The sequence below is a fragment of the Narcine bancroftii genome, chromosome 1, assembly GCF_036971445.1.
Source record: "Narcine bancroftii isolate sNarBan1 chromosome 1, sNarBan1.hap1, whole genome shotgun sequence".
Lineage (NCBI taxonomy): Eukaryota > Metazoa > Chordata > Chondrichthyes > Torpediniformes > Narcinidae > Narcine > Narcine bancroftii.
In genome coordinates, this window is record NC_091469.1 from 72,192,781 (window position 1) to 72,209,218 (window position 16,438).

At 37.5% G+C, this 16,438-nt stretch overlaps 1 protein-coding gene across 3 annotated transcripts in view; it reads left to right on the forward strand.

The window, feature by feature from the left end:
- The window catches only part of LOC138759478 (kinesin-like protein KIF27), a 100,443-nt gene that overhangs the window by 47,054 nt on the left and 36,951 nt on the right, over positions 1-16,438 (forward strand). For all 3 annotated transcript variants that reach the window (XM_069929983.1, XM_069929973.1, XM_069929990.1), the window contains 4 exons: positions 2,932-3,062; positions 8,404-8,577; positions 11,434-11,639; positions 15,669-15,866. In XM_069929983.1, coding sequence (XP_069786084.1) covers positions 2,932-3,062; positions 8,404-8,577; positions 11,434-11,639; positions 15,669-15,866 — 709 coding nt within the window. The remainder of the gene's footprint in view (positions 1-2,931; positions 3,063-8,403; positions 8,578-11,433; positions 11,640-15,668; positions 15,867-16,438) is intronic.

A 16,438-nucleotide genomic window follows, 5' to 3' on the forward strand; every position in this document is an offset into this window, starting at 1 on the left:
AGGTCTGGGCCTCGGGTTGGGATTCTTAATTGGAGAAAGACCAATTTTGAGGAAATGAGGAAGGAGCTAGAATGTGTGGATTGGGAGTTATTGTTTTCTGGCAAGGATGTGCGAGGTAAGTGAAGGGCCTTCAAAGGTGAAATTTTGAGAGTACAGAGTTTGTATATTCTTCCCTGGATTAAAGACAAGGTTAGCAGGCATAGAGAACCTTGGTTTTCAAGGGATAATGCGGATCTGATTCGGAAAAAGAGAGAGTTATATAGCAGATATAGGCAACAGGAACAAATGAGGTACTTGAGAAATTAAAAATGCAAGAAAAATTTAAAGAAAGAAATCAGGAAGGCTAAAAGGAGACATGATGTTGCTTTGGCAGACAATGTGAAGGAAAATCCTAAGGGTTTCTACAGGTCTATTCAGAGCAAAAGGATAGAAAGTGACAAAATTGGTCCTCTTGAAGATCAGACTGGTCAGCTTTGTATGGAGCCAAAAGAGATGGGGTAGATCTTAAATGATTTTTTTCCATCAGGAAATGGGCACAGAGTTGTGGGGAGTAAGGAAAACAAGCAATGAGGTCATGGAACCTATACAGATTAAAGAGGAGGAAGTGCTTGCTGTCTTAAAGCAAATAAGGGTGGATAAATCCCAAAGGCGTGACAAGATATTCCCTCGGGCTTTGAGTGAGGCTAATGTAGAAATTGCAGGGGCTCTGGCACAAATATTTAAAACGTTCTTAGGCACAGGTGTAGTGCCAGAGGAATGGAGGATAGCTCACTTTGTTCCGTTGTTTAAAAAGGGTTCCAAAAGTAACAATTGAAATTAGAGGCCGGTGAGCCTGATGTCAGTAGAAGGAAAATTATTTGGATAGCCAGAAACTGATTAGATGTAGTCAACAATGCTTTGTGTATGGTAGGTCATATTTAACCAATCTTGTAGAGTTTTTTTGAGGAGGTTACAAGTAAAGTTGATGAAGGAAAGGCTGTGGGTGTTTTCTCATGGACTTTAGTAAGGCCTTTGACAAGGTCCTACATGGGAGTTAGTCAGGAAGATTCAGATGCTTGGTATTCATGGTGAAGTAATGAACTGGATTTGACAATGTCAGGACAGGAGAAGCCAGAGAGTAGTGGTGGATGATTGCTTCACAGACTGGAGGCCTGTGACTAGTGGTGTGGACTTTAGGACTTTATTCCCTGGAGCGTAGAACCATGAGGGGAAATTTGATAGATGTATTTAAAATTGAGGGGTTTAGACAGAGTAAATGTAAATAGGCTTTTTCCACTGAGAGTGCCTAAAGACATGGGTTAAGGGTGAAAGAGGAAAAGTTTAGGGGATATAAGGATGAACTTCTTCATTCAGAAAGTGGTGGGAGTATATAATGAAATCCCAGCTGAAGTGGTGAATGGGGGATTAATTTTAATATTTAAGAAGAATTTGGACAGGTACATGGATGGGAGAGGTATGGAAGGCTATGGACTGGGTGCAGGTCAGTGGGACTAGGCAAAAAAAATAGTTTGGCACAGACTAGAAGGGCCGAAGAAGCCTGCTTCTGTGCTGTAATGTTCTCTGGTTTTAAAGATAGTAATTAGGAGCAGACATAGAGTGTTCTCATCCTTGATCCTGTGCTGCCATTTAATATGATCATGGCTAATCTAAGAGTGTCCTTAATTCCATCTGCCATATATTCCCAATCATCTATTATCTTTTAACAAAATTCTGATTTTGTCCCTCTGAGGAAAATGTCAAAAACTCATGAACACTTTCCCACTGACATTTAACTGCACATCCTTCTGCCGCTATCACATTATGCTTTATTCGAATTTTACAGCAAGGAAACAGGCCCTTCAGCACAACTTTATGAACTACTTGATCTTTTCCTATAAACCTCTGCTCCAAAAACATTTATATATATTTAAACTGGCTACCAATATCTTTTCCTCCTTATTAATAATCACCTCTCTATGATCCTTTCCTCACATTGATCTCTTCCCTCCCATTAATCTTACTCACATTACAATTTATTTTCCCCACTATTCTCCATCTTTCAGTCTTCCACTGTCATCCCTCAGTCCCAGGCTCAAAACCCAATCATCCTCTTTGCACCCTCTGCGGTGATGTGAAACTCTTGTGGAATGGACTGGCACGCATTTTATGCATGAAATGCATACAAAATCTGAGGCTTTCTAATTCTAACATACAATCCTTTAAATGTCATGAACATTGGAATTTTGAGTACCTTATGGCTCTTAAAAATCTAATGCTATGTTGTGTTTTCCCCACTGAAGACTTAAAGACAATTGTTTTCAAACTGTCTGATTTAGCTTATTCAAGTTTAATTCTATATCTGGCAAAATGGAAATGAATTTGAGCAGAAATACACTGGGGAATGAGGTTGTACTTGGATGTTGAGGAGCACTGGAATGACAAAAATGAAAAATATGCATAGTTTGGACTAGATATACAGTTTGCATCTGTCAAAAACATTACCTCCAGGATTACCATTATATACTAGTTTAATATGTATTTTTTATTTTAATTTTTTTAATGTGGTGGACATTCTCTTTTTCACAAATTCAGGACACCAAAAAAAATCAGTGTTCAACAAGAGCCTCAAAATTGAATGGAAAAAATTTTATTGGATGTAACTCAAAAATACGCTCCCTTCTCTCCCTTACCTTGATCCCCACAGCATGATTTTTATTAGTTGAAACTCTTTATTGACAGAATAGAATAATGTATTCAATTTGCCATTTGATTTCCACTCAAGCAAGGCACCAAAATTTTCTGAATTTTACACATCTTTCTCTAGTGTGGAATGAATCAATATAATTATTTACTTTAGCAACCTGTAGCAAAAATAATTAAGAAATAAAACTGATTTGTGGTTATTCCTACAATTAATCTATTTGAACATAATGATATTTTGTTCCATATTAGGCTTTCAACAAATCAGCTGTGGACTCAGAAGCAAGCCTGTACGATCAGTGACATAAAGTTATTTAAAAAAGACTTAATTGTGGACAATCAAGAACAAAATGACAATGGAACATACTTTGAGCCACTGAAAGGTACCTGGGTAGTTTGAAAAAGATGTAATGTACTAATTAATGAGCAGTTTCTAAAACCTACAACTGAAGAATGGAATGAGGAAAGAAAAATAATCCTAGCTAGGAAAAACTAATCGCACAAGGTTTAGAAACAGAATTAAGTTTCTGCTTCTTTGCTGCACTATAATCTCTCATATCTGATTCTCTTGTAATTGACTTCAATTTGATATGTAAATAAGGAACAGAAATGACTATGAGCCAGATGATTAGTATTGGACCTGATAGATCAGGCACTCTGTTAGGACAGAAACTCCAGAGTTGCATCTGTAGCTGGACAAAGGTAACAAAGAAAAAGTGCTTGAGAGAGCTTAATGAGGGACCTCACGTTGAATGCTTTTTAAGAAATAGGTCAAATCAGGCGAATGAAGCCCAGTGGCAGGAGAACCCCCACAGCCTACAGGGTATCAATATCCCAACCACAAGCGGAACTCAGACAATTGCAGACCTGGCAACAACTAGGTTTCCCGAGTCCAATTAGCCAAAGCCAGCAACAGAAAATAAGAATGATGGGTGCAAGCTAGAAATATTGTGGCCCAAGTCCTGCAAGAGACAAGAATAGAAGTCCGTCGACGCAGACCACTTACTAGAGGGGATTAAGGAATCTATGGAAAAGAAACTGGAAAAGATGGGAAACATCTTATAAAGTATAGAGTGGAGTGATTTGAAGTGAGGGAAAAGAGAAAGAGAAATCAGAAGGAACTTAGTCAGCTCAAATCAAGAAGGCAATAGGAAATTGAGAGACTCGTAAGAGAAAGACAGCAACTGAGAAAACAATGGAGGAAGGCATCAGAGGAGGAAAACTGAGGAATCAATGTGTTACAGGAAGAGATAAAGAACCATCTTGACACTCTGCAAAGACCAGAGTGCCTGAGAAGGATGCATAGAAAGAAAAATCGGGCAAGAGCAAACATCTGCAAATATCCTTACAAGTTCTTCAAAGGCCTTTACATTGTAGAAAAGAATTGAACAATCAGAATGCCAAGGAGGGAACTTGAAGAATACTTAGGAAGACCCATGTAGATAGCCTGAGGAGTGAACCAATTAACACCTGCCTTCCCGACATGCCACCAGTTCAACAAACAGAACATCAGCTAGACGAGAGGCCTCTTACATAGAAAGAGGCGAAGAGCATGGTACAGCAGGCAAGAAAAGTATCTGCCCCAGGGCCCAATGGAATTGCATACAGGGTCGATAAGAACATCCCTTGTGTCATGAAGTTCCTTTGGAACCTGATTAGAGTGGCATGGGGCAAAAGAATCATCCCTCAGGGGCATGGTGGAGAGCAGGAAGATTCTTGATTCCTAAAGAAGACAACTCCTCAGCCATCAGTCAATTCTAACAGATCAGTCTTTTGAACGTGGAAGGAAAGATTTTCTTCAGTGTCATGACTTAACAACTCTCTACATGCCTGGTGAACAATAGGTTTGTTGATACATCAGTGTAGAAGGCAGGACTACAAGGATTGTTGGGATGCTTAGAGCACACTAGCATCATCTAGCACCAAGAGAGAAAACAAGACTTGCACATATTATTGTTAGATCTAGCCAATGCCTTTGGATCAGTACTTAATAAGATGGTCTGGATAGCTTTCATTTTCTTCAAGGTTCCAGAGGCCATCACGCATCTCATCCAAGTGTATTTTCAGGATCTCCATTACAACACAGGAATACACCACTCCTTGGCAGCACCTGGAAATAGGCACAATGGCAGATTGCACCATCTCTCCCCTTGCTTTGACCATGGAATGGAGCTCATCATCCATGCATTACGTTGGGTGGTAGGAAGAGAGCATTTGAAGAGTGGGGTACGTTTTCCTCCAGTTAGAGCACACTTGGTTACATTACCACATTAACAACAACAAGGCCTGCACTAAGCATCTTCTCAATAAGCTTATAGCAACATCAAATGGGCATGAATGGAAAATAACCAAGCAAATCTCACAGTATTTCCATTGTCAAAGGCAGGCTTGCAGACGAAAGGTTTTGCATTAATGAAGAACTGACACCAACCGTCCTGGAGAAACCAATTAAATGTGTCAGATGTTGGTATAATACAACCCAAAAGGACACTGAGCAGCTTGAACAAATCAGGCAGGATATACTCTGCAGCCTTAAGCAAATTAACAACACTACTCTCCCAGAGAAGATAAAAGTGTGGTGTCTCCAATTCAGCCTAATGCTGCAACTCATATGGGCAGTAACAATATACGAAGCGTCTCTATCAAATGTTGAGAAAGTGGAGAGACTGGTTAGCTCATAAAGGAGGAAATGGCTTGAACAACCAGATTTCTTAGTAGATCAGGGCTTTATGGGAATGGAATCCTGTTGTTGCCATTGGCCAGCCTTGTGAATGAATACAAACGTACCAAAGTGAGGCTGGAGATGATGCTCAGAGAATCACAGGACTTTTGTGTAAAGAGGTGCTGCCCCAGCCTTATCAACAAGCAGAAAATGGACGCCGACTCCAGCAGAATGGATTGCAAAATCAGCATTCCAACCCCAGACATAGTGGTCTATATGCAACAGGTAGAGAGGGCTTTGAAACAAAGAAACCTACCTGGCAGAAAGCAAATCCATCTAAACCTTGGTAACTGATGGTGGAGGAAGTGTGCCGACAAGAAGAAGCAACCAAGTTTGCCAAAGCCATATCTCAACCAAAACAAGGGCAATGGACAAGATGGGAGGCTATTGAAAGAAGGAGACTAACCTAGAAGGACCTGTGGAATAAGAAGTCAAATAAAACAAGCTTTATTATGAGAGCCACATATGATGTCCTGCCCTCTCCCACAAACCAAAATCTGTGTTTGGGATAGGATCCAGCATGTCCCCCCCTGCTTAGTTCCAGTTAACTTCAAGCACATTTTGGTTAGGTAGAATGTCAGTCTCACCCAAGGCCAATATATCTGGCGACACAATCAAGTGCTGAGATGTCTAGTAGTCGAACTCAAAGAATAGCAAAGAACTTCAAATATCCTGCTGTCAAACACACAGAATCCAGATAACTTCTCATGCTTAATACCTTTCATCTGGGAGGGAACAAGTCACAGGACCCACTCCTCCTCACTACGAGATATAGGCCAACTGAACATAGCCAGGGACTGGAAATTGCTTGTAGACCTCAGCCAGCAATTCATCTTTCTATTGGAAACTGCTAGCACCATCCTGAGACCAGCTCTCAGTAGATTGTCTTTGTTATTGAGCTGATGGTTCCTTGGGAGGGTATCATGGATGAGGTGCAAAAATGGAAGACCCTACGTCATACTAATATTGTTGCAGAAGCAGAAGAGTGAGGCTGGAAGTGAGGGTCTGCCTGGTTGAAGTCAGTTGTAGATGATTTGTTGCAAATCCATGACCAACCAGAGAGAAGTAGGAATCACAGGACAGGCCTCAGAAAGGCTGTTAAATCCCTCTATGACTCAGTTGAAATAAACAGTCTCTGGTTCTGGCTGAAAAGGAGGGATTCTATTTGGGCTCCCAATGACCACTAGGAGAAATGGATATGGGACACACACCCAGGTCTGATAAGCCTTTTGTGGGCCTGTCTTATGTTTAAAAGGCCAAGACACCCAATGATACCAGAGAATGGAACTGAAGATGTGTCCAAAACCAGATAATATTCCCTATTGGTTATCCTCCAGTATTGTAATTGAGGCAACCAACCTTAATAACTATATGGAGAGAGGATCAATCTAACTAATACTAAATCCGCATGAATTTCTTTTCTTGTTTTTTGCAAATTAAGTGTAAAAGGACATTTTTAGTTTATTTATGTGCATACATAAAAGTTTAGTTTTAGGCTGATTAATAGCAACATCCACTTTAAAGATTTAGCACTTAACATTCATTTCATTTATTTTGATGTTAGTACTCTTCAGTCTTCACATGTAGAATTGTAATATCAACATTGCTATTTTTTTTAAAAATAAGGAGCTGATTGTTGTTTAGCAGTTTATTGAAATATTTATCTATAGAATACTAGAGTGTGGTGTATGGTATCTTTTTTAAGCAATTCTCATGTAACCTGTAACCCTTTATGTCAGAAATTGTTAATCATAGGGAATTGTGAAGCAATCCATTTCAGATGCAAGGACTAAAATCCATGTATTTTCAATGGAAAGTGACAAAGAACTGTGGAGGAGCAAGTGTGCATACAAAAATCATGAATAGCTATAGCTAAATCAAATTAAAGAAACAAAATCTTATAATTGTTTCAACACAGGAGGTTATTCCATTGTACCAATTCATTTTTGGGTAACTCGGTAAATCCCATTTCCTCACTCTTTGCAGCCTTAAAAATGATTTTCCTTTAAGTATCTACCCTTTTGAAATCCCTGATTTGATATTAACCACTTTCTGTGTAAAACCCTAAAGCTTTGCCTTCAAGGTTCTTTTTATTGTCATATAATAATATTTTAAAATGTAATATACATGATATACTTCAATTTTTGTCTGCCATAAGCATTGCTTGGCATCCCTAACAATAAGAGAAAGAGAAGCAAAGGAGAGTTCCTTCAGAGATACTAAGTATCCGTGGATTTTCCTCGAGAGCCTTTATGTCCTCTGCAGCCACACACACTTGAGCTTCAAATCCAAACTTCTGATATGATCAGGAAGCTTTCAGTGCCTGAGGCTCTTTGAGAGTCCTTCTTGCCATCAGTACGCTGTCCAGCCCGGGCTCTGCCATCTTGTACACAGATCCCATGGCTGCAGAATTTTTTTTTAAAAAACACCGTTGTTTAGTTTCCTTTCATAACTTTATTATCTCTGTCTTTTGGTTTTTGAATTGACCACAACTGGAACTTCATTTTAAGTTGGATAATCCTTGGCAACAAGAATGATTTAGTTATGCTCTGATTTTGTGAATCCTGAGGTGACTATACTACCAAAATTGGTCAGTTTTCAACCGATTTTTTTTAGATAAGGGGATCAACCAATGCATACCTCAAAGATTAATACATGGAATTAAATATAGATCATTATGAGCTAACTGGACGGTGAAGCTTGCTTGAGAGCTGAATTAGCTCATATTTCTGATATTATGTTCCAATCAGAAAATTCCTAAATTTATGCCATGTAATATTTTAGTGAGATGTGCAAAGGTAGCAGATTAAGACTCAGCCTCATATTTTCTTCATTACAAGAGAAGGGCCAAATTGCCAACTTCCAGACAGCTCAGTTAATTTGTAACATTGTAGGAAATAACCCTCAGCTGTTTTACCAGCTGTCAATTGAACTAAGTCTGCCAGTTATTACAATAATTTATGATGAACATTTAATTTTTCACTTTTTATGTAAATATGTAGTCTTGCAAAAGAATTCCTCCTCCGAGACTGACCATTTGCGACAAAGCCAGGTATTAAACATGAAGAAATTGAAGACTGTAGACATGGATGTGGCTCATTCTAAGCAGAAAATAAGAGAGCTTGCCATTAACATTCGTATGAAGGAAGAACTCATCAAAGAACTGGTTAAAACAGGTTAGAAATGATTAAACTATACAGATGTTCAGATTTTCTGAATAACAATGCATACCTTCACGTTAAGGTATACAAAATTAATTTTTGTTGGCATAAATAATAGTTAATCTCCATTCATTTTCAGTTCTTTTCCTCAGAAAAAAAAATGAATTAATCTGGTGCACTGTTTATAAATATTTCAAGTCATTATCTATCACAGTGTTCTTTTCGAGTAATCCAATAGTTGAATGAAATAGTTGAGTTATTAATTCTGTTTATAATCATTATTCATTATTTATAACACTAATTTAAAAATAATCAATAACCAAAACTTTTATCAAGGAAGGGGATAAGAGAAATGTCAGCATGGCGAGTGCAGTTAGATCTCTTATCAAGGAATCAGTATTTCATTATTTATTGCACAGTACACAAGTGCTGGAGAAACTCAGCAGGTCATGGAGCATCCATAGGAAGTAAAGGGTGATTAATGCTTTGGGCCTGAGCCCTTCCAGGAATTTTAAAACATCAGGTAGACACTTGAATAAAAAGAAAGGAGGAGAGGAATGGTGGGAGTAAGGGAAGGGGGAGGAGCACAGGCTAACAAATAAGAAGCAAGGATTGATACAGGTGGGAGGGTAGAAGAGAACGGAGCTGTGAAGTGTTAAAGGGAGAGGGCAGAGGGCTAAGAAGGTACCTCTCTGATAGGAATGGGAAAGGGATGGGGAGATGGAGGAAAAATAGAGGGTTAGAGAAAAAAAGTCCAGAGGAATGGGTTAATGGAAATTGGAGTAATAATGGTTGAAAACTGCCGAAGAAGAATATACAGTGCTTCTCCAATTTATGGGTGGCCTTGATTTGTCTACCTTTCTACCCTCTTCCCCATCCCTTCTCAGCTTCTTTCTCTTCTACCCTCCCACCTGTATCCACCTATTACTTCCCTCCTCATCCTACCTTTTATTCAGGCATCAACATGTTTTTTCACATTCCCATTGAAAGACTCAGACTCAATGGTATAAACAAGGAGGCTTACAACTGCCAAACTTTAAAAATTATTATAGAGCCGCACAATTAAGATACCTATCAGATTTTTATCAAACAAGGGAAAAACCAGACTGGGCGAGATTAGAATTAGATAAAATAGGGGAAAAGATACCTGAACACATATTATATAAGTGGGATGAAAAATTGGTACAACATAGAAGTTCTCCAGTATTACATCATCTCCTCAATATTTGGAAGAAGATTCATGTAGAAAGAAATAAAACAAATTATCAATTACCAAAACTAATATTGACGCAAAACAAGTTACTCCCTTTTACAATAGATAACCTTTCCTTTAGAGAATGGGAAAAAAAAGGGATTAAAAGAATAGAAAATTGTTTTTCAGGAAATAGATTCTTATCCTTTGAACAAATGAAAGATAAGTACAATATAACTCAAGATACAGCACTGGCATATTACCAATTGAGATCCTACTTGATGGATAAATTAGGAAGCAGTTTGAGTTTGCCAGAGGCAAGTAACCTTGAATATGTGATTACAGATACAATGATAATCAAAAGATTTATAACAAATATGTATATTAAACTGCAAGAAAAGGAGAATGAGGAAACAAATAGTAAAACTAAACAAAAATGGGAACAAGATTTAAATATAAAGATAAAAAAGGAAACATGGGAGAAATTATGTTCTGGAACGATGAGAAATACAATAAATACGAGGCTACGTATGATACAATATAACTGGATACACAGACTATACATTACACCTCAAAAGCTAAATAAATGGGACCCAACAGTATCTGATAGATGTTTTCGATGTAAAAAAGAAATGGGAACAACAATTCATGCAATCTGGACATGTGAGAGAGTAGAAAAATTTTGGGAAGATCTCAATCAGATATTAAATAAAATAACAGAAAACAATATACCAAAGAATCCAGAGATCTTTCTCCTAAGTAACATAAAAAACAAAGAATTTGGAATTGCTTTGGAGGATGCACAAGAAAGATTTGTTAAGATAGCTCTAGCTGTAGCAAAAAAATGTATTATGTCAACCTGGAAATTGGAAGATAATTTGAAAATACAACAATGGTATATAGAAATGAATAAATATATTCCATTAGAAAAAATAACATATAGTTTAAGAAATAATATTGAAATATTCGAACAAATATGGGAGCCTTACATTAAATACAATAGCGAAAACCTACCGGGGACAATCATTACCTAAGTTGATGGAAGGAGAAGGAAAGAAAAGAATGGACTCAGTAGAATTTCTGGTGTATTTTTGTTGAGTGACAACATTGTCTGACTGGTTTAATGTATCCTAGATTGTATACCTTAAATGGATGGGAGGGGGGGTGGGGGGGTGGGTTGGGAGGAGGGGGGGGGAAGAAAATGTCACTGTATATGTGTGAAAAGGAAAAAGTGTGTATTATGGCTAATGTGATATATGGTGTGAAAAATAAAAATTTTTTTAAAAATTTTAAAAAAAGAAAGACTCAGACTCATAATGATGACTGCTTCATACTTCCTAAGGATGCTGCTTGACCTGCTGAGTTTATGTATTGCACTAGACCCGAGCATTTGCAGATTTTCTTGTTAAACCATTTTTTTTTTGTATAGGATTATGGACATAATTTAAGTGTCAATACAAAAATCATTATAAATATTATAATGGAAAGCAATTAAAGAAGCATTGATTTTTTTTTCAGTGCATGAGTGCAGTGAATAGAAATTACATAGGTATAAAAATGCAAAGTGAAATGTGCTTTCTTTTCTGAGAATTTGCTTTGTTGCTTTTTTAATCAACCTATTTTTATCATTAATGATTTTATAATCGCTTATTTCATTCATTAATTTATTTTATTTCCAGGCAAAGATGCTCAGGCTGTGAACAGACAGTATTACCAAAAGATTACTCATTTGGAACAAGAAGCCGAGCAGGCTAAGACTGAGCTGTCTGAAGCTCAGAAACAATTACAGAAGTTGGAGAACAAGGAGCTCAGGGATGTTGCAGAAAAAGTGAAATTACAAAAAGAATTTCGCAAGAAGATGGAATCTGCCAAAGCTAAAGTGCAGGTTATAGTTTGATAAAACATTCATTCTAAATAAATAAAAATAAACCTTATACCATAGAACATTACAGAACAGAAACAGGCCCCTTTGGCTCTTCTAGTCTGTTTCAAACCATTTTTTGCTTAGTTCCGCTGACCTACAATCAGTTCATAGCCCTCCATACATCTCCCATCCATGTGCCTGTCCAAATTCTTCTTAAATGTTAAAATTGAGCCTGCATTCACCACTTCAGCTGGCATTTCATTATATACTCCCACCACTTTCTGAATGAAGAAGTTCACCCTTGTGTCCCCTAAACTTTTCCTCTTGGTTGGTATCTCAGCCACCCTCAGTGGAAAAAGCCTATCTATATATTTACTCTATCCCCTTAATAATTTTAAATACTTCTGTCAAATCTCCCCTCATTTTTCTATGCTTTTCACATAGACTTCATGGGATTTTACCGTTAGGAAGAGTCTCCCATCATCCTGGCAGTGGTCATTCACACAGGAATGACCAACACTGAAAATCTCAGTTTCTTACTGCATCGATGTCGACTGTGACATGAATCATATGCATCCAACATATCCTTCAAACAGAGGAAAATGGCTGTTTATCCCAAAGTGCTTTTAATGCTAGCAGTGACTATGTATAGCACTATTCAAACACAGGTTAATTTCATGCATGACTTCATGATGCATCCGATACTGATAACTTAATGTCTGCTTGCTGAAAATTTGAAAATAGCATGCTGCAATGTTGCACACTTTACGCATCATCCCTACTTCGTATTCATTAGCCCCTTGGTCACAGAATGCCTGCAGTTCAGTTTAGACTGTAGGCATACCAGGAAAATGACTAGGGGTCTAGGAGATAAAATGTCAGAACAGGAATGACACCCTCATTCCTGTTCTGAGCTTTTTACACAGCATTTCCTGGAATGCAGCAGCTGTGTAAAAAAAATAAGGTACGTAACTTAGTTCCTGAAGTCTTGGCAACATCCTAGTAAATCTTCTCTGCACTCTTTCTATCCTATTGATATCTTTCCTGTAGTTAGGTGACCCAAACCTGCACACAATATTCCAAATTTGGCCTCACCAATGTTTTATACATCTTTACCATAACATCCCAACTCCTATTCTCAATACTTTGATTTATTAAGGCCAATATGCCAATAGCTCTCTTTACAAACCTATCTACATGTGATGCCACTTTCAGGGAATTGTGTATCTGTATTCCCAGATCCCTCTATTTTACTGCACTCCTCAGTTCCCTACCATTTACTGTGTATGTCCTTCCTTTGTCTTTGTCCTTCCAAATTGCAACACCTCACACTTGTCTGCATTAAATTCCATCTGCCATTTTGCAGCCTATTTTTACAGCTGGTTCAGATCTCTTTGCAAACTTTAAAAACCATATTTGCTGTCCACAATGCCTCCAATCTTAGTATTATCTGCAAACTTGCTTATCCAATTTACCACATTATCATCCAGATCATTGATATAGATGACAAAAAATCATCCCACACCAAGTCCTGAGGCACACCACTAATCACAAGCCTCCAGACTGAGAAGCCACCATCAGCCATTGTTTAATCTAGTTCACTACTTCATCATGAATACCTAGTGGTTGAACTTTCCTGACTAACCTCCCATTGGGGGGCCTTGTCAAAGGTCTTACTAAACTCCATCCACAGCCTTTTCTCGTCAACTTTCCTGAACCTCCTGTAATACTCTATAAGATTGGTTAAACCTGGACTATCATGCACAAAGCCATGTTGACTATCCCTAATTGGTCCCTGGCTATCCAAATGCTTGTATATTCGATCTCTTAGAAAACCTTACAACAATTTCCCTACTATTGACATCTGGCTCACTGTTCTATAATTTCCAGGGTTACTTTTGGTGCCTTTTATAAACAACATGAGCTACTCTCCAATCCTCTGGCATCACTCCTGTGGTTAAGGACATTTTAAATATTTCTGCCAGACCCCCTGCAATTTCTAGCCTCCCTCAAGATCTGAAGGAATATTTTGTCAGGCCCTGAGGATTTTACCACCCTTATTTGGTTTAAGACAGCAATCAGCTGGTCCTCTTTAATCGCTATAGGTTTCATTACCTCACCTTATTTTTCTTACTTCCTCGACTCTGTGCCATTTTCTTGAGTGAACACTCATGCAAAAATAAAACATTTAAGATGTCCCCATCTCTTTGGCTCCATATAAAGCCAATCACTCTGATCTTCGAGGGGTCAATTTTTTTCCCCCTTGTCTGCCAAACCAACCTCATATCTTTTTTTTAGCCTTCCTGATTTATTTCGAGGTTTTTTTTGCATTTATATACTCCTCCATTGGGCAATAGTTTTTAAATTAAGAATTTCCAAAGAGTAAGTTGTCATGTACCAAAGATGCAGTTTTAGACATTGTTTAGCAAGCAGCCCAGTGAGATATTTTATGTATATTACAACAACTAAGACACAGTGCAACAGCATAGAGATAAAGAGAGATCAGTTGATACAGAACAAAGGCAAATAAGCATGGAAAAAGATTAGATCAATGACCAAATGAAAAATGAATCGAAAAGAAAACTACAGGATCTTGAGATCTGAAATGAAATGGAGAATACTGAATGGATTAGCAACAGTAGAGAGATAAATGTTTTGGTGAATTACTTTTCATCAGACTTTCATTGGGAGTAGCAATCTCAAAGACCGAAGATTATGGACTTGTTCAGTATTTCAAGCATTTTCTGTTATTATTGTAGTCTTGCAAATCCTGATGAGGTAAATTCTCAGTTGAGGAAATTGGAAATGTCAGAAGCAGCAAAGCAAAAACTGAATGAATTGAGTAGTTCTGCAAAAAACATGGCAAGAGGAAATATAATCAAGGTAGGAGAAAGTTGGCTTTTACAGTATCATTGGTTAATACCTTATTATAGTTCTGAAAAATGAGGGGGCTGTAATCAGGAATTATCTGTTTTAAGGTGCGGGTGGTGATCAGATCCGTATGAAATTTCCACACTGGGACAAGACCAGTAAATGGTCATGAAAATACCAGAAAAAGGAGGGGACCTCAGTAGTAGTAGAAAAAGAAAGTGGATCTTATTTCATGGAAAGGCAGACTTTGTTAGGAACTGCAGAATTCCCATTACATCTTTTTTTGGATCTAAAGGATTCAAAAGTTTCTGAATGAGTAGGTACTAGTCCATTGTGTAGCACTACAGCTCTCTGACATTTAGAGAACACAGCTGCCTGTCAAGACATCTGGGTATTGAAAGAATCAGTGGAAGGCAAAATCTCCATATCTATTTGCTCAAGATGTCAACGTGGAAAATAATTATCTTTGCAGAAATGAAGACCACAACAAAAATGTAATGCAGTCTTGCCTTGTTTTAAATGGGGTGAATTTGGAATAGATTAGTGGGTCAAATTTTGACATTCCTGAAGCTATGTGGCTTCAGAATTGTACTCCAACCCAATATGTAACTTGACGAAGGGCTCAAGCTCGAAACATCGATTAAGTTTTTATCTTTGTTATATAAAGAACACTGTTTGACCTGCCGAGTTTCTCTAGCATTGAGTTTTTATGTATAACTTAATGGCCCAGCTGATCCTTTATTTTACTGTTTCCTTCAAGTTAGGAATATTAACCCCAATTCAATGAAAACTTTTAGAGACCGAGTCAGGAGAAGAACCAATTACACTGAAAAATGAGAGACTAATCTGGTAAAACTATGTAAACGTGAAACTGCAGAAGCATTTTGTTATTAACTGAGTAAATCCACTACTAGTTTGCTATGGACTCAAATTAAAAGCCTCACTTCAAAGTTCAAGATAGAGTCAATTTTTTGTGGCACACAGTTTCACCAAAAGGAAAAAGCTTCATAAACATCTCCATCCAAAATGAAGCCAGAGTCCAGCGTGTTGACAACATAATGCTGCTGATAGTACTCTGGTTTGCTTGGGCTAAATAGAATTTCTAGTTTAAAGGGACATTTGATGGTAACAACTTTACTGTTCTAAATGGCACATTGAAGATTCGTCATATTCCCTTAGACCTTGCAGAAGAAACAGCACGAAACAAACAAGCTGTTTTCCATGTCAACACAGAGTGAGAAACGATTGGTCCAATTGAGCCATAATGTGGAAAGTATGAAACAACAACACCAAGTACTCCAGAAAAAACTGCAAGAAGAAAGTGAAAAAAAAAGAAAACTTGAAAATGAAATTCAAAGAGATCAACAACGAATCAAGGTAAGATGTATATGTTTATACTTATGTTGGTAAAATACGTCAGTATTTTTAAACAAATGAGATATGTATTCTTTAGTACTTTCTTGGATATTTTTTCTGTCAGTTTATTTTTTATAATTGTGAGGTCTTGTTTTAGAATATTTAAAAATTGTTGATACTTGTTGGTACAGAACTATATAGCTTTTTAGTTAGTTTGGGGTTAGTTGCTGGCAGATAGTTATTACACACATTAATTTAGGGTAAGGGAGGGGCAAAGCCCAAACCCTTAAAACAAAATACTAAAATGCATACAATTCAACTTATTTGCAATGCTTCCATTATAAAATAGTACATTTGCATTTACAGATTATGGTTGGATCAAGAAAGTAATTCCTAGCATTAGGTACAACAGGAGAGGGGCAAAAAAAAGTGAGCCTTTTACTTTGTGAAAATATTTTTTCTAGGGCAATAATATGGGTTGGGTGTATCCAAAGGTGATTGCAACAGTTCAGAATATGAGATTTGTTTTTGGTTCTGATAATGTTTCTCAATGCAATTGTATAACCATTGTTCTTAAGCCATAATAGGTGACA